The sequence below is a fragment of the Marmota flaviventris genome, chromosome 4 (genome assembly GCF_047511675.1).
Source record: "Marmota flaviventris isolate mMarFla1 chromosome 4, mMarFla1.hap1, whole genome shotgun sequence".
Taxonomy (NCBI): domain Eukaryota; kingdom Metazoa; phylum Chordata; class Mammalia; order Rodentia; family Sciuridae; genus Marmota; species Marmota flaviventris.
In genome coordinates this window covers 25,509,622-25,532,431 of record NC_092501.1, presented here as the reverse complement: position 1 = coordinate 25,532,431, position 22,810 = coordinate 25,509,622, and the positions used below count along the sequence as shown (strand labels likewise).

The window sequence follows — 22,810 nt, the reverse complement described above, 5'->3', positions numbered from 1 at the left end:
TTTGTACCCATTAAATAATAATAACTTCCCATTGCCTGCTTTCCTCCATCCTGGGAACCACTGGCTATTTTCTGTCTCTTTGTATTTGACTACTCTTGAGTACCTTGCATAAGCAAATTGTATAGTATTTGTCCTTTGTATCTGGTTTATTTCACTTAGCATGGTGTCTTCAGGGTTTACCCATGTTGTGTGTGCCAGAATATTCTTACTTTTTTAAAAGGCTGAATAATACTCTGTTGTTTTTATAATCCACTTATCTATTAATAGGTTCTTAGCTAAGTTGCTTTTAGCTTTTTTGCTGCTGTGAAACAGGTGTACCAAGCCCTGCTTGCAGTGCTTTGGGTGTACCAGCAGAAACCCAGAGGTAGAATTGCTAGATCACATGGTGATTTTTTGTTTAATTTTGTGAGGAACCTACCTCACTGTTTTCCACAGCAGCTGCATCCTTTTACAGTTCTACCCGTAATGTGCAAGGGCTCTAATTTCATGACCATTTGAAAAGGAGTTATTTACAATAGAGACTCTACACTAGGGTTCAGATGTAAGCTTACCAGGTAGAGGCAGAGAGAGTTCTTCGCCTCTCAAAGCTCACAGAGCAGTCCCTGCTTTCTTGCTAGCCCTGTTTTTTTTTTTTTTTTTTTTTTTAAATTGTAGATGGTCACAAAACTTTTATTTATTTGTTTGTTTATTTTTATGTGGTTCTGAGGATTGAACCCAGTGCCTCACACAGCTCTACCACTGATCTGCAATCCCAGCCCAAGCTCTGGTTTTTAATGACTGTAATGCCCTACCATACAACATACCAGAATTTATATAATTCCCCTATTTTAGGACATTTAGAGTGTTTTTAAATTCTTTTTACTCTTATAAATGCTGCTGAATATGTTTATGCCAAAGGCTTTTTCCAAATATGAGAGTATTCCCTTAGGATGAATTTTCAGAACTGGGAGCAACTACTATAAATAATAGCTAGCAATAGCTTGCACTTAAATTATACCTACCGTGTTCCATATACGGGGATCACAGGCACATATCATCTTTTGTGGCTTTTTAAAAATTTTTTTCTTAGTCATATATGGGCACAATGCTTTTACTTTAAGTGATGCTGAAGATTGAACCCAGTGCCTCACTGTGCTAGGCAAGCGCTCTACCACTAAGCTACAACTCCAGCCCCTTTTGTGGCTCTTTCCTTAAGACTATTTTTAGAACTGTTTTAGGTGTTCAGCAAAATTAAGCAGAAGGTACAGAGTTGCCATATACCTTTCTCTTGTACTCACATATACAAACAAGTACATTCTCTTCTGTTTTATCTTTGTCTCTATTAAATACTATGAATTCATACTGATTCCTTCAGTTTCAAAACTATACCTGGGGAGTTAATTCTAGCCTGCATTTTTGCTGTTGTTGTTGTTAACATATTTCTGATTGATATATATTTACTAATTTAAAAGAAAAACTTGTGAGACAGGGTCTTGCTAATTTGCTGAAGCGGCCTCAAACTTGCCACCCTCCTGCCTTGGCCTCCAAAGTCACTGGGATTATAGGCATAGGCCACTGTGACTGGCTATTTACCAATTTTTAATTTCTCTGACAGAGAAACCCAACTCTCATTATACACAATACATTTACACATAGTGTAGCTTCAGAATTAACCCATACTAGTGCAAAAGTAAACCAACTATCTAGAGTTTAGTATTTGTTTACAGCTCTTTTTGTCTTTAGCCTGAAGATACAGCCTTTGGCAAAAAGCTACAAAAGTTATTTGAGTAACTCCCCGCCCCCTTTATTTTCCATCTTTAGTATGGTCATATTGTTTATTTAACCACAGTCAAATAAAATAAGCTAAATAATTTTTTTTCAAATTGCATTTTAGCATTTTCCTCTGTCCTCATCGATTCTATTTTATTTGAGTATGTGAAAATGTTAGCATGGATCCCAAAGTGAGAACTATACAAAAAGGTATATTCAGAAAAATGTCATATAATATCCTGCAGTCCTTTATGTTGGGTTCCCATCTACTATATATAGGCAACCCATCTCAGTTTCCCATTTTTCCTTGCTGTGTAACTTTTTGCATAAATACACTCATATATGTGTAATTTTTCTATCTTCCCTTCTTTCTTCCTCAAAAGCATACTGTAGAATTCTTTTGCTTTTTTACTTAACAGTGTCCACATCAGCTTATAGAGTTTTTCACTCTTTCTTACAGCTGTATAGTAGTCTTTGAATCACATTGTCTTATATCACATTTTCGTGGTTTCCAGTATTTTGCAATTACAAATTCTTAGAGGTGATAAACATATAGTTTTGATAAGTATTGTTAAATTCCTCTCTATAAAGTTTGGGTACTAATTTATTTCTTTACAAGAACATATGAGAATTCCTCTTTCTCTACAATCTCACCAACAGAATGTGAAACCGTACTTCTTAATTTTTGCCAATCTGATAGATGAGAACAATCTCATAGTTATCTTAATATGCTTAATTTGCATTTCTGTTATTATGAATGAAATAAAACATCTTGTCATGGACTTAAGAGACTTATAGAGTTATATATTTGCTTAACAGGAATACATTCTGAGAAATGCACCTTTAATCCATTTTGTTGTTGTGTGAACATCATACAGTGTATTTACACAACTCTACTGCACACTTAGTAGGCCTACTACACACCAAGGCTATATTATATAGCCTATTGCTCCTGGGCTATAAAACTATATAGGGTGTTATTGTACTGAATGCTGTAGGCAATTGTAACACAATTGTATTTGTGTGTATAAACAGAATGTACAGTAAAATAACAGTATAAAAGATAACAAATGACATACCTGTATAGGGTACATGCAATGATTGGAGTTTGCAGGACTGGAAGTTAGTAAATAAGTGGTAAGTGAATGTGAAGACCTAGGACATTATTTTCACTACTGTAGACTTTATAAACACTAAATACTTCGACTACACTGAACTTATGAAAATCTTTTTCTTTCTTCCGTAAGAAATTGTAGTTTACTGTTACTTTTTTGCTTTATAAACTTTTTAATTTTTTTAAACATTGACTTTTACAACTACAGAAATATTTACTCTCATTATATCCTTGTTCTGTAAACCTTTTTTAAAAATATTTTCTTAGTTGTCAATGGGCTATATTTATTATGTATTATTTATTATATATATCATTTATTATATGCGGTGCTTAGAATCAAACGTAGTGCCTCACACATGCTAGACAAGTGCTCTACCGCTGAGCCACAACCCCAACCCCTGTAAACTTTTTTTTAATGAAAAAATTTAAATGTTCAACTATTTTGTTGGAACTGGGTGTGTAGTGCAGTGTTTAGCATACATGAGACCCTGGGTTCAACCCCCAGCCCCAAAGAATTAAAAAAAAAAAAATTTGCTAAAAATTAAGACATAACACATTAGCCTAGGCCTGCACAGGATCAGAATTATTATTCTTACTGTCTTTTATCTCCATATCTTTTACTACCATGTCCATCTGAAACCCTATTTTAAAATAAAAAAGGACTGGGGATGTAGCTCTGATAAAGCACCCCCTGAGTTCAGTCCCTAGTACCTTCCCCCAAAATTACCAAGTGCTGTACATAATTGTATATGTTATGCTTTTATATGATTTGGCAGTGTTGCATCACCACAAATATATGAGTAAAGTATTGTTCTGTGATATTATAATAGCTGAGTGTCTCTAGCCAATAGAAATTTTTCAGCTCCATTATATTCTTTTTTAAAAATTATATATATATTTAGTTGTAGATGGACACAATACCTTTATTTTGTTTGTTTACTTTTATGTGGTGCTGGGGATCGAACCCAGTGCCTCACGCATGCTAGACAAGCACTCTACCACTGAGCCACAACCCCAGCCCCTCAGCTCCATTATATTCTTATGAGACCATCATAAGATGATTATATATTTGGTCTACAGTGACTGAAACATTATTATGATGCATATATGTCTATGTCTACAGTTTGTGAGCTTTTTTCTGTAGACTAGGTTTTTGTTTTTTTCTAAATTAAAAATATAATAAATTTATTGAGATACAATTCATATACTATACAGTTAATTCTCTTTTTTTTGTTGTTACTGGGGATTGAACTTAGGGACACTCAACCACTGAGCCACATCCCCAGCCCCATTTTGTATTTTATTTAGAGACAGGGTCTCACTGATTTGATCCTCCTGCTTCAGCCTCACAAGCCACTGGGATTACAGGCATGCACCCCCATGCCCCGCCAGTTCATTCATTTAAAGTATACAGTTTAGTGGTTTTTAGTTATGTAATTAATCTCCCATACCATCCAATTTAAGGCCTTTTTCAAGATGGGCCCAATGGTGTACTCCTGTAGAAGGGTAAGGCAAGAGGATATCAAGTTCCAGGCTAGCCTTGACAACTTAATGAGACTCTGTCTCAAAGAAAAAAAAATTAGAAAGGACTGGGGAGTCAGGCAAGGTGGCGCACGCTTGTAATCCCAGTGGTTTAGGGAGGCTGAGCAGGAGAATTGTGAGTTCAAAGCCAGCCTCAGCAAAAGCGAGGAGCTAAGCAGCTCAGTGAGACCCTGTCTCTAAATAAAATACAAAAAAGATCCTGGGGATGTGGCTCAGTATTTGAGTGCCCCTGAGTTCAATCCTCAGTAACCCCCCTCACACACACAACAGGACTGGGGGAATCTGTGTGGTGGTACACATCTATAATCCCAGCAACTTGGGAGGCTGAGACAGGAGGATCACAAGTTTGAGACCACCTCAGCAACTTAGTAAGGTCCTAAGTAACTTAGTGAGACCCTGTTTTGAAATAAAATATAAAAAAGAGCTGGAGATATTGTACAGTGGTTAAGCACCCCGGGTTCAATCCCAGGTACCAAAAAAGAAAACAAGGACTGGGAATGTCCTTTTATGGGGTGAGTAGTTGGTCATGAAACATATACAAAAAGCCCAGGAGACACCTAAGCCATTAAGCAACATATTCATGAAAGGTGGACTCTGCTGTGGATGAGAAATGACAAGGAGGCCTCACCGTCTTCTAGCTATTCTGCATCCCTTCATCCTGAGTCCACTGCTCACCACATAACCTATGATTACGTCAATGGTAAATGTAGGTCAATGGTAAATGCCCCCAAATTTGACCCCTAGTACCCTCCTACACATTCTTTTCAGTACTCTTAAAAGAAACTCTGTGTCCATTAATAGTCACACCCCATTCACCCTCAGTCTCTCAGCCCTGGACAAGCACCATAATATTTTCTCCTATAAATTTGCCTATTTTGGATGTTTAACAAATATAAGTTACGTATTAAAAATCATAGTATTTGTCATATAATATCAATGGAATCATACAATACAGGTGTTTTGTGACTTGCTTCCTTTCACCTAGTAAAATTGAAGTCACACAATGTTTACAGTGTAATTTCCTAACCATGTAATCCTTGAAACAACTTTGTGAAGTAGTTATTGTTATTATCCCCATTTTATAGATGAGGAAACTGAGGCACAGAGATTAAAATCTTGCTCTGTGGCTTATGGAATATTACTGAAATATTTCCCTCAATATTTCTCATCTTTCTTAAATGAGGATCACAGTGGCTGAGCTGTATAAATGATAAAACATAGGAAAAGTGGTTTATTCAAAGGCCTCAAACTTCAGTATTAAGTAAATTGTAGTGGTTATTAATACATAGAGGTAGGTAAAGACCTGGTTAATTTGGCATGGTTGGCCTTGCCTTCTCTAGCATTTAGGTGTACCTGAACTGGTTTTTTTTTTTTAATACCTTGAAATTTACCCCCTTAAAGTGTACATATGATTCAGTTGTTTTTTTAATATATTCACAAGGTTGTAAATTGTTAAATTTTAGAACATTTCTATCATACCCCAAAGAAATTCTGTACCCTTTAGCAAAATCACTCCCCATTCCCTCTTCATCCCAGCCCCTCCTGGCAACCACTGATCTACTTTTTGTGTCTATAAATTTGTTCATTGTGGACACTTCCTGTAAATGGAATCACATAAGTGATCTTTTGTGTCTGGCTTCTTTCACTTAGCATAATATTTTCAGGGTTTATCTATGTTGTAGTAAGTATGTATACACCATTCTTTTTTTTTTTTTTTTTTTTTTTTTTTGAGAGAGAGAGAATGAATCTTTTTTGTAGATGGACACAACACAATGCCTTTATTTTTTTTGTGGTGCTGAGAATCGAACCCAGGTCCCGCCCGTGCTAGGCGAGCGCTCTACCGCTGAGCCACAATCCCAGCCCATACACCATTCATTTTTATTGCCAAATAATGTTTCATGTGTATCATTTTACAGATATTCCATATTTTGTTTATTCTGCAACTGATGGGTTGTTTCCACTTTTTAGCTATTATGAATAAGGCTACTATGAACGTTGGTGCACAGGTTTTTGTGTGAGCACGTTTTCGGTTCTTTTGGGTATCTTCTTAAAAGTGGAACTCTGTGTCATGTGGTAAACTGTTTTAACCCTTTCAGGAACTGCCGAACTGTTTTCCAGAGCAACTTTACCATTTAACATCCTCCATTAGCAGTGCAAGAATGTTCTGATTTCTCCTCATTCCTGTCAACACTTGTTATTTTCTGTCTTATTTTAGCCCTCCTGGAGGCTATGGAATGTTATCTCACTGAGATGGTGTTTTTGTTGTTGTTGTTTTATTTTATTTTTGTAGTATTGGGAATTGAAACCAGAGCATGCTAGGCAAGCACTCTACCACTAAGCTTCATCCCCAGCCCTTTTAATTTTATTTCAAGACAGGGTCTTCTAAGGTGTCCAGGCTGGCCTTAAAGTTCTGATCCTCCTGTGTAGCTGGGTAATGCCACCATGCATGGCTCACTGAGGTTTTGATTCGCATTTCCCTAATGACTAGTGATGTCAAGCATTAGATGCTAGCTTTCAGATTGGCTCTTTCTGTGTCCTGAGCTGTGTAATTCCTCTAGAGAGTCTTACCTAGTTTTCTGTTTGCCTCCTGCCTGAAGTCATTTTGACCTCTTAGATTAATTGATACCTCCTTAGTTGAGATGATTTAGGAGAGGCCTTTGGGAAAGCTCTGATGGTCAGGCATCTGTGTGTGTAGGATTCAAGGCATGTGTTCAATTGGCAGGTTTGATGTTACCATGAGGCTGATACAGCCATTGTGTTGGCTTGCCAGCTGCTGTCCAGCTTCTCCCTGGGATACTCCAGTGAGTGGGATTAGGGATTCTTGAGCTGAAACAGTCTTGAGGGCCCATCTCATTCATCCTTCTGCAATAAGACAGAACCCTCACCCTGACCCTACCAGACTGGGGAGAATCTTTTACTCATTTCTTTTAAAATCCCTACAGGAAGAAATTTTTATTGACCCCCATTTATACTAGCCAGTATTTTAGCAGCCTTCTATGTTGGAAAAATTCTTTGCACTGACCCAGATCCCACCTTCTACAGCACATGCCAATTTCCTTTCATGCCTTCCTCTCTCAGAAGACATGAGAGACAGCTGCTCCCTTGGAGGGGATTCATTCACTGGTCAGACAAAACCACTTTGGCAGGAGCAGCCCTCATGTGAGGAAATGCAGACCAAGCCAGGTCCCTCCAGGAGACTTTAAATACTAAATGACCTTGTCACTTGACTATTGCCTGAGCAGCCTGCTTTGAAAAAGAGACTTTCTGACAGGCCCAGGTTATGAGATTATCCTGAAACTCGTGTTTCAGAGTGTAGAGGCTGTGTCCAGTCAGCCTAGTGGGTGGTAATCAAATGCAGGTGGAGACCATCTGGCCAGGCCTGGCCCTCTCTATAGCCAAATGAGGACTGGCCTGCCCACCACAGAGCTGGCCCAGAAAGCACCCTGTGTGGAGACAGATGGTGTACACATGCGTGTGCGCAGATGCACATCCATATGTGTGTGCACACAGCCCTCCTTAGTAAAGTGATTCTATGTGGACATGGATCTCCATCTCAGTGTTCTCCCCATTGTGCAGCCAAGATGAACATGTTCCTTTTAGTTTGTTTTTCAAGTTTTTGTGGTTAGAAATCATGTATTTTCCTTGGACCAAGATGAAAGCCTTGGAATAATGGTCTAATACATTTTACAAAGCTGCCTCTAATTGGTGACTGCTTAAAAAATCTTCCTTTTGCCCTAGTGACCTATCTCCTTTTGCAGAATTTCAGAGTCAGTCTTGGATTACCTATGTGTTTTCACCTCTTCAAAATTGCAGTCCCAGGGAGGCAGCTTTTGCAACCTGTTTGCCTAGCTGTTCTCTCAGCTTCTCTTCATTGAATTGACCCCAACAGGGTGATTCAGCAAGGAAATAAAATAGCTTAAATAGTGTCACTTTTAAGCATCTTTCCTAGCCGATCTCCAAAATTCTACATGTGTACTCTCCAAATGGAGTCTGCTTCCCACATAGCTAAATAATTGGAGAAAATGCAGACTATTGATACTTCCTTAAAATATAGTTGGGCTTAACCATCTAAGAATTTATTTTCAATCCAAAAGAAATTGAATTTAGCTTCTCAGAGGTGACTTCTCCCCATGGTGCTAGAGAGCCAAGTTCCTCCAAGCACCCAAAGCCAAGGCTAGGACTAATATCAGCTTCAGACATTGGACTCTGTTTGTTTCTCTCCAGTCTTTCTCCCTGGCCTCTTGGGGTTGTTGATGAAGAAAAAATGCTACAAGGAATTCCAGGGTTGGGCATTGACTGTATCATCATCCCTTGAGAATATTCCCTTTGATTGCCTGTTCCAGAAGCTTGGCTAGCAAGATATTGTCTGTCATCTTAGTTTATGGTTTGTATTTGTATGCTGGGGAGTTTACATGTGTATAGTCATTGTAGCTCGAGTTTGTACAAGATATAATTACTGAAAATTATATCATGTACATATTATAACTGTTAACCCTTCCTGTGCTGGCAAGCCTCAGAGCTCTCAAGAATTCCTGCCTGTATGCCTCTCTCACCTGAGGAGGTATGGAATCGACTAACCAGGCTCTACTCTCTAACCCACATCATTGCTCTCTCTGGCAGCAGTCTATTTCAGGGACTTCCCTGAGACTCAGAACTCCTGAGCATTTCCTAGCAGACCGTAAGGCCAGCATTCTGACCTTGTCTTATTGCCACAGGAAGGAATCATGGTTACAGAACCAGTATTCCTCATCATTCAGGGTCACCTAGAGATGGGAAGGGAGGCAAACTGTAATGTTTCAGGTTCCAATGATTCAAGAGTGCTTGTGGTTTCCAGAGGAGCAGTGTTGACTGATGCAGGCACGTTGGGTGCTAGGTTTCAGGAAGAAGAGGGCCGCCCCGTGTTTGGAATCTACTTGGGGACCAATCTACAGTGTTGACTTTGGAGGCCAGCCAGTGCAGCCAAGGATGTACCCTATGGGGTAGAATGAACCTAGGGTCTTATCCTCACAGAGCACACAGCCTTTCACAGGACACATATCCTTAGCAAACTAAGTGTGGGTGCTCATTAGCAGCTTGAAGGAGTAAGGAGCATGATGAGGAAGCTTTTCAGTAATGATGCCTTAGTCATACAAAAAGGATTGTTCTAGAGCCACAAAATCTGGAATTCATAATTCACAGTGCCAGCAGGGAAGGAAGTTTGGCTAGGCTCAGGTCTTATACATGTGTCCACAGCTAGCAGGAGGGTAAGGCAAGAATTCTGGTTCCTTAAAGCCTTTTGAGGTCCCGAGGTCCTTCTTCCCCCAGGGCTCATACCCTGGAAAATTCCCCTGAATAAAAGGTTTGTATGCTGAGGCCACCAAACAAAGCAGGGAGCTTTGGTTAGACTTTCAAACAATGTTTTTCCTAAGGTAGTTGAACTTAAAACATTTGCTTTTTATTCTTTTCAGATTTACTGGAACAGATGGACCTAGTGGTTTTGGCTTTGAGTTAACATTTCGCCTAAAGAGAGAAACTGGGGAGTCTGCCCCACCAACATGGCCAGCAGAGCTAATGCAGGGCCTGGCCCGATACGTGTTCCAGTCAGGTAAGAGTCCAGGGGATGGTTGGGGTGCTGGTCCTGCCGTGAGCCTGGTCAGCTTTGGGAACTTACAGGCATATTTTGATGTCTGTGGAGTCCTTTCCTGGGTAGAAAGCTACCTGGGCCATAGCAGAGAGGGTTATATCCCTAAGCCCTCCTGCCACTGTCTTTATCACCCTGCCCTTGTTGTAGTCTGCCATAATTAGCCTGGTTCCTGCTCCCTGCTCCCAGTGGTCTAGCTGTCTCTGTTTCTGGAACTACAAGGACCATGCTAATCTTGGCTCAGGCTCAGTTAATAGTAGGAAATGGGACAGAGGGAGAAAGAGAAGGGCCAGGAGCTTTCTCCCTCACAGGGTGAAGGGGAAGCTAGAATCGGGGAAGGCCTAAATGGTCAAATATTTTTTAATTCAGATATTTCACAGGCCCTCCAGAGGAGAGCTGAAGACTGCTGATATGCACCCTGAAGTGGGTACCTTGTACTGAGGGTCTTAGTCTTACTTGGCTCAGACTGCCTCTATCCTCCGCTGGGGTGAAAGGTTGGAGTGAAATGTCCTGGAGGCTTCGTATCATCTGATGTTTCTGTATGGGTGATGAATTGCTCTGGAGCACTTCCCCCATGACCTCAGGTGTTTTTCTTTTTCTTTCATTCTTTTTATTTTGGGTTGGGAGGGTGGTGGAATTGAACCCAGGGGCACTTAAGCATTGAGCTGCATCCCCAGCCCCTTTTTATATTTTATTTAGAGACAAGGTCTTGCTGAGTTGCTTAGTGCCTCAGTAAGTTGCTGAGGCTGGCTTTGAACTTGCGATCCTCCTGCCTTAGTCTCCAGAGCCACTGGGATTTTAGGCGAGTGCCACCTCACCTGGCTATGACCTCAGCTTTTGTTTCTTTGTTTTGGTAAGCAGCCTTCAACACAAGGGGAATGGATTGTAAATGTGACAGTTTAATGCACTATGATCTTTGATTGGATCCTGAATTAGGAAAAAAAAGTCATTTAGACAATTGGAAAAATATGAATATAGACTATATGAAGTAACAATATTATATATTAATACTATTATCTATTAATATATGGGAAAATAGTATTATAGTTCTGTGAACTTACTTGGATGTGATTATATCATTATGGTAACATAGAATAATGTTCTTCTTGGGAGATAAAGGCGGATTTATGGATAAAATGGCATGCTGTGTGCAGCTTAATTGTCAAATGATTCATCAAAATAAATAAGATATGTGTGGGAAGAGAAGAGAAAGCAAATGGGGTAAAATGTTAACAGCTGGTGAGACTAGGTGGAGGGTAATTGAGTATTCATTGTACTGTACTAACACTTCCACGGGATTGGAAATTTTCATGGTAAAATTGTGGCTGTGGGCTGCGGTCATAGTTCAGTGGTAGAGCATTTGCCTTGCAAGTACAAAGCCCTGAGTTCAATCCCCAGTACTGCCAAAAACAAAAACTGAACACACAGAAGTTGTGACTGTTTCTTGTTGTGACTGTGTGTTGACTAGTGTGCACTCTGAGTCCCTTCTGCATCAATAATCCATCTTAAAGCATTCTAATGTGACCACTGTAGGTTGCAGCAGATCATGTTAGGCCCCTTCAGGGCAGGCTGACTACACTCTTAAAAGTACATTACTTCTGTTTTTCAGATTTCCTGTGATCTGATTGTACCATTTAGAAAAATAGATGAATCTACTTTAAATTATTTTTGGAACATGGCAGGGAATAATAGTAAATTATTTAGATACTAGCAAAATGATAAAGAAAAGTAAAAGATAACTGACTTTAAGGTGGGAGTCCATGGCTAAGGACCTAAATGTTGATGAGGAAAAGAGCTAATGTTTACTAGAGTATCCTGTACAACTTCACAGCCAAGCATGACCATCAGTGCTTCCTTAATATGCAGACAAGTTCTGTGAGTTAGGTACTGTTACACCAGTTTTACAGTTGCAGAGAGTTAAGTAGCACATTTAAGATCACACATCTAGCTGGGCGTTATGTCACACACCTGTAATCCCAGTAGCTTGGGAGGCTGAAGCAGGAGGATCGCAAGTTCAAAGCCAGCAATTTAGCGTGTCTATAAGCAACCGGGTGAAACCCTGTCTCAAAAATCAAAAATAAAAAGGGATGGGGATGTGCCTCAGTGATTTAGCGCCCCTGGGTTCAATCCCTGGGGCAATGGCAGAATTTGAATCCAGTTAGTGTACTTTTAGTGGAACCTATTTTACCATGATGGTATATTGCCAGTGTCTCAGCTGACGTCTGGTTAACTGCATCTCTCAGGCCGCACAATAAGAGATTTGAGAATTGTTCACATGAATAATTGCTACTAAATCACATGGCCTGTGTGTTCCATGATGCCTTACTTAGTGACATGCTGCTAAGGCTTAATATAATGACATTCTAGAACATTCGGAGTATATAGGAAGACAAAAAACATTTATAATAGTTCCAAAATCCATCTTTTCATCTTTTAGCTTTTTTGAGTATGTGTGGTATTGGGCATTGAACCCAACACCTTACACAGGCTGGGCAAGCATTCCACCACTGAGCTACATTTCCAGATCATTTTATTTTATTCTGGATACGGTCTTGCAAGTTGCCTTGGCTAGACTCAGACTTCTAATAATCCTCCTTCCTCAGCCTCTCAGGTAGCTGGAATTACAGGCATGTACCGTATCATCTTTTAGCTTTTTTTTTTTTTTTTGGTACCAGGGATTGAACCCAGGCCAGGGGCATTTAACTACTGAGCCACATTCTAGCCCTATTTTATATTTTATTTAGAGGCAGGGTCTTGCTGAGTTGCTAGGGCTGGCTTTGAACTTGAGATCCTCCTGCTTTAGCCTCCCAAGCCCCTGGGAGTACAGGCATTACCACCATACCCAGCATCTTTTAGCTTTTTATTCATGAAAATATGTGTATAAACAGAACACATGTAACTGTGCACTTTGATTTTTCACAGACTTAATAATACCCAAATCAAGAAATAGATGAATTCTTCAGAAACCTCCTTTGCGTGACTACCCTTCCTCTAGCCTAACTTCCAACAGCATCATCCTCTTTTTTAAATTTTTAAATATTTTTAGTGTATTATAGTTATGCATAATAGCAGAGTTCATTTTGATATATTCATAAATGCATATAGCATAGTTTTCCCCACTTCAATCCCCAGTGCCAGCCACCTCTCATCCCTCCTCCTGATCCCCTTCCTCAACTCTAGTGGTCTTCCATCCATTTATCGATCCATCTATCTATAACAGGGATTGAACCCAGGGATTTAACCACTGAGCCACATCTGCATTCCTTATTTATATTTCATTTAGAGACAGGGTTTTGCTGAGTTGCTTAGTGCCTCACTAAGTTGCTGAAGCTGGCTTTGAACTCGTGACTTCCTACCTCAGCCTCCCAAGTCACTTATTTTTTAATTGATGCATTATAGTTATATATAAAGGAATTTTCTTTCTTTCTTTCTTTTTTTTAATTGTACTGGGGATTGCACCCAGGGCCTTGCATGTGCTAGGCAAGCACTCTACCCCTGAACTATATCCCCAAACCCCTTTCTTTATTTTTTATCCTATTTCATTGCATTGTGTAGGTCCTCAGCACCACTTGCTTGAACTTGTTGCTAATAACCTAAGTAGGCCCCATCTCTACTCCTCTTCCATGTGAGATTCTCCCTTCTGCACATGCTTGCCATATCAAGGGGCAGCTTAGGAAGGTGATTTAAGAGTATAGCCCCTTAATTAAAAAAAGAAAAGAAAAATGGTGAGTATAACCCCTGGACCAAGACTGCCTGCCTTCACCTTAGCTCTGCCAGTTAAAGCCTCCTGACCTTGGCAGTTAAAGCCTCCTGACCTTGGACATCATTTAAGTTCCATTTACTCATTTATAAAGCCCAGATAATAATAGTAACTGCACATGAAAGTCATTAAGAGGATGAAATGACTCACTTAGAACAGTGCCTGATTAACAGTATTATATAAGTATTACCTGCATTTATTATTATTCAGTCTTTAAAACATGTATGAATCAAGGAGGATAGCTTGTTTTTTTTGTTTTGTTTTGTTTTTGACAGTGATAGTAAAGACCCTATTAAACAGCAAAACCCTTATTAGGATGTGCCTTTTTGTCCCTGAATCAGATACCTGCTTTAATTGATATGGTGCCATTATTTTGCTCCTATACAGAAAACTGGTACTAGTGATACAAATCAAATGACTTTTTTTTTTTCTTTTTAAGAGAGAGAGAGAATTTTTAAAAAATATTTATTTCTTAATTTTCGGTGGACACAACATCTTTATTTTATTATTACGTGGTGCTGAGGATCGAAACCAGCACCCCACGCATGCCAGGTGAGTGCACTACCGCTTGAGCCACATCCCCAGCCTCAACTTGTTTTATTTAGCACAAACCATCGAACAAATTTCAGTTCAGATGTGGCTCCTTGATTTTATGTAGTTGGTTTATATAGTTGCCTCAGAAGTCTTAGGCAGTCTTTGACATTCTATATGCAGTGGAGTCCTTGTAGTTTGATGGGACCTTAATGTAAATCCTTTAATAAGGTGAAGAATCTTTTGATAGCGTGAATAATTGCTCCTTATTGCACATATTTTATAAGATTGGGTTTAAGCCTATCAAGTTTTCTCAGAGCAGAGCATGCTCTACTAATACTGAAGAGAACCTACCTGTGACTTGGAGGCATTGCTCACCCCTGCCTGGTTACACTCTACAAGGATACATATATTGTACAAAACATGTATTTTGTGCTTGATGTGTACACAGATATACCTACATGTGTAAATGGCACCCTCAATCTGTCTGATGTCTTTATGTTGCTTGTGCCATTCACCCTAAACCCTGTAACTTTATGTGGAGCTCTCCATCCACCCATCCACCTGCATGTGAGGACATGCTGTGCAGTATAATTAAGTCAGTGGAATATTGAGACCTGCTTTTCCAGATCCAAAACTCATCCACAGTTTTGCCATCTGGGCTTGGAAATAGCATTAAGGCCGAGGCAGGCCAAGGAAAGAAGAATGATGAGACCCTGGCGGGTATGGAGTGGAGTGGTGATACCCATGCCCAGTTATGGGGCTATGTGAGGCAATCTCTGAAGCTTGCTCTGAAGAATGATTCGAGGAGTCCTATAACAGTCCTGACCTACTGGAGGCCAGTTACCCTTTGGCAGGTTTACTGAGAGGAGGGAAGCTAAGCTGGAAAGAAAATAAAGTAGAAATAAGAAAAACCCAGGAAAGAAGATTATCCAGAGGTGGTGAAGACTTCCAGATGTGGGGATAGGCTATATTATTTTAATTGGGTACTTCTAATTATAAGAAAATGACAGAAACCCAATTTAAACTATGCTAAATAATAACAGACTTTATTGGCTCAGGTATCTGGGACATTCAGAGGTTCAGGTATGGCTTGATCTGTTTCTTCAGTGCCTGCAGGCCTCTCTATGTTGGTCTTGTACTGCAGACTGGCTCTCTCTTGTGCCAGGACAAATGAATACCAGCATTTCTAGTTTAAGGTTCTCTCCATTTGTAGCCCAGCAGGCCAAAGACCATTTTCTTCCAGCTCTCCTATATCAGTCCCAGGGAAGGACTTATATTAGTTCGATCTGGGTCATTTGACCACCTTTATTGAAGGCAGTGATCCATTGGAACATTAGGACTTATGTTTAAAGTCCTCCCCTCCTCATTTCCAATTATATGGAGTAGGAGGGAAGTCCCCTAAGGCAATAGGTAACTACTGGTAGAAAAAGAATATGTGTGCCTTTTGGTAGCAAAATCATTTGCTCCACAGGGTTATAGGAACATCTCTTACCTCACCAGTGGTGGTGTGCAGTCACATTTGGAAGCCAGATCTTTAGAGAAGGTGTAGATAAAACGGGTACCTTTGTTTTTGTTCTATCTTCTTGTGTCTATTGGAGTGGTTTTGACTACAAGTAATAGGACATCCTGACTGAATGACGTAGCATAACAATATGGGAAATTTTTTTTTGAGTTGTTGATGGACCTTTATTTTAATTATTTATTTATATGTGGTACTGAGAATTGAACCCAGTGCCTCACACATGCAAGGCAAGTGCTCTACCACTGATCCACAACCCCAGCCCACAATTAGGGAACTTATCATGTATAACAAATCATCTGAAAAAGGACATTCCAGTGCTGGTGTCATCTCTTCAATTATATGGTCAGGGATCTAGTTCTTTTTAATTTTATACTGTGCCTTCCTTAGCACTTTGACTTGTCTTTTTAAACTGGTTCTCTCATATTCAAATGATGGATGTCATGTTTCCTGGCATCCTGGAATCATATTTGACAGAGTCTATAAGCAGTAAGCTCTCTCATGTCTATCTTGTGACACTCAAATGAAAGCTCAATCAAAACATGCTGTAACTTCTCTCACTGATATCCCCTTGCATCCCAATTGCCAGAATTATATCAAGAAAACAGATCAAGCCCTTTTGGTTAGAAATAGGCCTAGTTCCTCAAAGGGGACAGCCAGGAAAATACACAAATACAAAACAGAGTTCCATTAGTCAGGAGGGTGCTATGGTTTGGATATGATTTGTCCCCCGCAAAGAAGCTTGGTCCCTAGTATAGTAGTGTGGGTTGGCAACTTTGGTGTTGTGTGGCAGGACTTCTAGCTCTTGAGGTACTACTAAATGAGCTCTTGCAGGAGCACACTGTTGTAAAGTGAGGTCAACCCCACACCTTGGCTTCCTTGTGCCTTGGCCATGAGGCCAGTTCCCTTTCTGCTTCTCCACCATGTTGTGACAAAGCCAGGAGCCCCTCAGTAGGATGTTGGCACTGTGTTGTTTAGATCCTCCAGCTATCAGAATCATGAGCCAAATAAACCTCCTTACTTTGTAGGTTTCCTATCCTTAGATATTTTGCCATAGCAACACAAACAAATCAAAGCAGAGGGAAATAGCCATCAGATGAGCAAAACAATATCTACCACTCCCACCTAAAAAGTCTTAGCCCTGCCTGGGATCAGAGGAACCTTGCATGTTGGTCAGGACACTGGCCAGTACAAAAGTATCATGTGGGCCGGGTACAGTGGCGCACACCTATAATCCCAGAAGCTCAGGAGGCTGAGACAGGAGGATCACTGAGTTCAAAGCCAGCCTTAGCAACTGCGAGGTGCCAAGCAAATCAGTGAGACCCTCTCTCTTAATAAAATACAAAATGAGGGGTGCTGGGGTTGTGGCTCAGCGGTAGAGCGCTTGCCTCACATGTGTGAGACCCTGGGTTCTATCCTCAGCACCACATACAAAAATAAACAAGTGAAATAAAGGTATTGTGTCCAAAGCCAAATGGAGCTGCCTGGTTATATTAACATCATTTGTCTTCTTACTCTTTTTGATTTTTCTGACATTTTCTTTCCCTCAGCCTGATTTATCCTCTCTTCTGGTTGCTATGGATCTATAAAATATTTTTTCTTTCATCTGTTAGTAATACTGACCAACTAAGGCAAAACAACCCCATTCATTTATCTGTATGTTACCAAGTTTTTAGATTAATAGTTGCAAGATTGTATTCCTGTCCCATGGAAGAAAAATGGGTCAGTCCCTGAGAATCAAGCCTGTACCTTAAAACTTAAGTTATTTAGCTCATATATAATGAGTATTTTTAGGGAAGACTTTTTACCCTGAGAGCAGAGATTGGCAAGTGTAGCCCACAGGCCAAAACCTGATAGCTTCCTAGTTTTGTAAATAAAATTTGAGCATAGCCACACCAATTGTACATTACCTGTGGCTTCTTTTGTGCTACAACACATAAAGTTGAATGGCTATGTCAAGAACTATATGAAAAAAACATTCTTGGGGGGTTGAAGATGTAGCTCAGTGGTAGGGCATTTGCCTAGCATGTGCAAGGCCCTGAATTCAACCGCTAGCACCACAAAACTAATTAAATTAATTAATTTAAAAGAAGAGGAATAAGGAATGAACTATATGGCCCTTGAAGCCAAAATATTTGATATCTGGCCACTTACCAAAAAGTCTGGCAACTTCTAACTTGGAAAATGTTTTCCACTTCTGAATAATGACCCAAGTGCAGAGGTTACCATCTTTCTGAGAATGGAGTTATTTTGACTGAGTCCTGTGTGCCGGGCCATGATACAAGGATCACGGTAAAAGTGGGCTGGCTAGGGAAGGGAGGGCATACTGCTGAGTTGCTGCAGGATTTGGGAAAAATTCCTTTGGCGCCCATGCTTTTGTGTCTTAATTGGAAACTTGCATGAAATGCTTTGAGCTTTAGTAGTGGGAGACTTCTTGATATCCACATTAAACTAGGATATGCACTTTCAGATTAGGTCTCTCACTTCTGACCTGTGGAATCTTAATTGTTTGACTTTCAACAGAATGTAGCCCCTTTGTCTCTAGCACCTGCATTTCAGACATGCTCGCTGCAGTGATGGTCACTGGTCAACAGAACAGAGCAGCTGGAGATGCTCTATTATTAAGGAGCAAAGTTGTAGAGTTCTTTCGTAGAAAGACAGTAGACCTAACATCTTTGCAGAAGATAAAGCCCAAACTGTTCCTGGTAGAATGTTCTGGGCTGGAGATCAGTGTGGCTGAGAGCAGGAACCCAACTGGCAGGCTGCTTGAGTCCAAATCTCAGTTTGGCCATGTGGAACCTATGGAAACCTTAGGTGAAAATTGAATATCTCCAAGACATGGTTATTTCATCTATGAAACACAGGTAGTAATATCTATGTTAGTAATATTTGTAGTGCTTCTACTATAGCATCTGACATTCTACATGGAATTAATTAATATTATTCATCTTGTTACTTAAGGAACTCCTTTTTAAATTTTTTTATTTTTTGGTACTAGGGATTGAACTCAGGGATATTGTACTACTGTGGTATGTACCTAGTCCTTTTTATTTTGAGACAGTATCTCACTAAGTTGCCCAGGCTGGCCTTGAGCTTGTGATCCTCCTGCCTCAGCCTCCAAAGTTGCTAAGTGTGTGCCACCATACCTGCTTAAGAAGTATATTGAAGAGAAAAGGAAGTAGACTTAGGGTGGGGACATAGTTCATTGATAGAGAGCTTGCCTAGCATATTCAAAGTCCCGGGTTCAATCCCTAGTAAGATCAAAAAGAAGGGAAAAAAAGAAAGAAGGAAGAAAAATAAGAAATATTATATAACAACAGTGTACAGAGTTGAGGCCCAATTCTGATAACAGTATGTACATCACCCTGTGGATGACTTGAGGAGACAATGAGGAGGACTTTCACAGATGTCCTCATTGGTATGATGGATAGAATTAAATCATTGATAGTTTCCTTTTTGTACCTTCCTGCCATTTTGACATTTTCTGCATAACACATGCTTTTAGTGTCAGAAAAGAAAAACCAAAGAAATAACTATGACTGAATTTTTAAAAATTATTTTTAATGGGCTGGGGATGTGGCTCAAGTGGTAGCGTGCTCGCCTGGCATGCGTGCGGCCCGGGTTTGATCCTCAGCACCACATATAAACAAAGATGTTGTGTCCGCCGATAACTAAAGAAAATAAATATTAAAAAATTCTCTCTCTCTCTCCCTCTATCGCTCTCTCTTTAAGAAAAATATTTTTAATTTAATTAATTTATTTATTAATGTAGTACTGAGGATCAAACCCAGTTCCTCACACGTACTAGCTAGCCAAGTACTCTACCACTGAGCCATAACCCAGCCCACCTATGACTGAAATTATTGAAGAACTTCCCAGAGGACAGGGACACTAATTACTAAGAACCAGCCCCAGGCTGGTCCATTGACACTGGGGAGATGGAAGATGTGTTTACCAGGATAGCCTTGGATAAGATGCAGGGATCAGTTTGTCTGCTTACTTCCTTCCTGGCTCTCTCACTGGGAAACAACTGGCACTCCAAGCCAGATATAGTTCTGCCTGGGTTCCCTTGAAGTGAGTCTACACCGCAAGCTAGGCCAGTCTTGTATTAAAAGTCAGGGGATGGGTTGTGGTTTTGATGATGCATGGCAGATGGACTCTGAAACAGCAGTGAGGGCCTTCCCTCCGCTGCCTAGCCCCTTTGCTCCATGGGACCTGCATTCCTGGGACAGGGTGCTGGTCCAGCAGAGTATTTTTAGGATAGGCTGCTGCCTTCTTGAACAGTGGGTCTAGCACCTATAGGCCCTGTTTGTATTTGAAGATTTAGGGCAGGATGCTGTAAACTTCCTGGACATGTCCAGATCTTCCTTATACTAAGCAGTGTGTTGACCTGAACAATGGAAGTCTTTGTCCTTTATCTCTCTTCATTGGACACTCAGATCACACATGTTGTCCTCTGATCTGGTTGGTACACTTTTATTTCCCCAAACAATTTATTTGTTTCTTGTTGTTGTTACAAAAATTACATTTAAATAATCCAAGCCAAGCATGGTGACAAATACCTGTAATCCCAGCTACTTGGGAGGCTGAGGCAGGAGAATTACAAGTTTGAAGCCAGCTTGGGTAAGACCTTGACTCAAAATTTTAAAAAATAAATGAAAGGGGGCTGGGGTTGTGGCTCAGTGGTAGAGAGCTCGCCTAGCATGCACAAGGCACTGGGTTTAATCCTCAGCACCACACTAAATGTAAAATAAGGATATTGTATCCATCTAAAAAACTGAAGAATAAATATTTTAAAAACATAATACATTTTTTAAAAAATGAAAAAGGCTGGGACCTAGCTCAGTGGTAGACCACCCCTGGGTTGAATTCCCAGTATCACCTAAATAAATAAATAATACTGAAAACATTAAAAAACCAAGTCACAGGGGATCAGGGTTATGGCTCAGAGGTAGAGTGCTTGCCTAGCATGCGTGAGGCACTGGATTCTATCCTCAGCACCACATAAAAATAAAATAAAGGTATTTTGTCCACCTATAACTAAAAAACAAACAACAACAACAAAAAAAAAAAACCAATGGGATATCAAATCAGAGACGTGCCGTCTGATAGAAGAAAAAGTTGGCTACGATCTACAGTCTGTGGGGTCGGGCTCCAAATTCCTCAATAGGACACCCATAGCACAAAAGTTAATAACTAGAATCAACAAATGGGACTTACTCAAACTAAAGTTTTTTTTCAGCAAAAGAAACAATAAGAGAGGTAAATAGGGAGCCTACACCCTGGGAACAAATCTTTACTCCTCACACTTCAGATAGAGCCCTAATATCCAGAGTATACAAAGAACTCAAAAAATTAGACAATAAGAGAACAAACAACCCAATCAACAAATGGGCCAAGGACCTGAACAGACACTTCTCAGAGGAGGACATACAGTCAATCAACAAGTACATGAAAAAATGCTCAACATCTCTAGCTGTCAGAGAAATGCAAATCAAAACCACCCTAAGATACCATCTCACTCCAGTAAGATTGGCAGCCATTAGGAAGTCAAACAACAACAAGTGCTGGCGAGGATGTGGGGAAAAGGGTACACTTGTACATTGCTGGTGGGACTGCAGATTGGTGCAGCCAATTTGGAAAGCAGTATGGAGATTTCTTGGAAAGCTGGGAATGGAGCCACCATTTGGCCCAGCTATTCCCCTTCTTGGTCTATTCCCTAAAGACCTAAAAAGAGCATGCTACAGGGACACTGCTACATCGATCGATGTTCATAGCAGCACAGTTCACAATAGCAAGACTGTGGAACCAACCTAGATGCCCTTCAATAGACGAATGGATAAAAAAAATGTGGCATTTATACACAATGGAGTATTACTCTGCATTAAAAAATGACAAAATCATAGAATTTACAGGGAAATGGATGGCATTAGAGCAGATTATGCTAAGTGAAGCTAGCCAATCCCTAAAAAACAAATGCCAAATGTCTTCTTTGATATAAGGAGAGTAACTAAGAACAGAGTAGGGATGAAGAGCAGGAGAAGAAGATTAACATTTAACAGGGATGAGAGGTGGGAGGGAAAGGGAGAGAGAAGGGAAATTGCATGGTAATGGAAGGAGACCCTCAGGGTTATACAGTGGAGGGGGTAGAGAGAGAGGAGGGGAGGGGAGGGGAGAGGTGGGGAGGGGGGAGGGGGGAGGATGGGAAAGGCAGCGGAGCACAACAGACACTAGTATGGCAATTTGTAAATCAATGGATGTGTAACTGATGTGATTCTGCAATCTGTGTATGGGGTGAAGGTGGGAGTTCATAACCCACTTGAATCAAAGTGTGGAATATGATATGTCAAGAAATTTGTAATGTTTTGAACAACCCACAATAAAAAATTAAAAAATAAAAAAAAAAAAAAACAATGGGTAGAATAGGGTTGCATTTTTACTTTAAAAAAAGAAACGTGGTAGCTGGGAATGTAGATCAGGCCCTGGGTTTCATCCCCAGTGCCACAAATTTTAAAAAATAAATAAATAAATTATATATATATATATATATATATATATATATATATATATATATATATACACTCATTCATATATATCATATGTATATGATAACATGCGCAGAAGAAAGTCTTGAAGACTGCATCTCAAATAGTAACAGTGGTCATATCAGAGAAGTAGGACTGATGGGAAAAAAGATTTTCATTTTTCACTTTACTCATTTTTCTGTTGTTCAAATTTCTTATAAGTAAGCTTTTATAGTTTTTTAAATTAAATAAGTATATAATTGAAAATAAAAAATAAACATCTAAATCCCTGCCCCTGAGTCAACCATTCTTTATTTGGTTCACTCTTCTAGACATGTTTCTACGCATAAACTAATTAGGCAATTTTTTCTAAATAATGTACATATTAAGATACTTTCTTCACCCAGGTTCATGCCATGAAAGTCTTTCTAGCTGATTAAATATAGCT

At 39.9% G+C, this 22,810-nt stretch overlaps 1 protein-coding gene across 9 annotated transcripts in view; it reads left to right on the top strand.

The window, feature by feature from the left end:
- Sufu (SUFU negative regulator of hedgehog signaling) overlaps positions 1 to 22,810 on the top strand; it is a 115,403-nt gene that overhangs the window by 24,185 nt on the left and 68,408 nt on the right. For all 9 annotated transcript variants that reach the window (XR_003582000.2, XM_027929965.3, XM_027929961.2 and 6 more), the window contains exon 3: positions 9,853 to 9,989. Coding sequence is in view for 8 of the 9 variants with exons in the window: in XM_027929965.3 (XP_027785766.1) it covers positions 9,853 to 9,989 (137 nt within the window). In the remaining variant the exon portion in view is untranslated. The remainder of the gene's footprint in view (positions 1 to 9,852; positions 9,990 to 22,810) is intronic.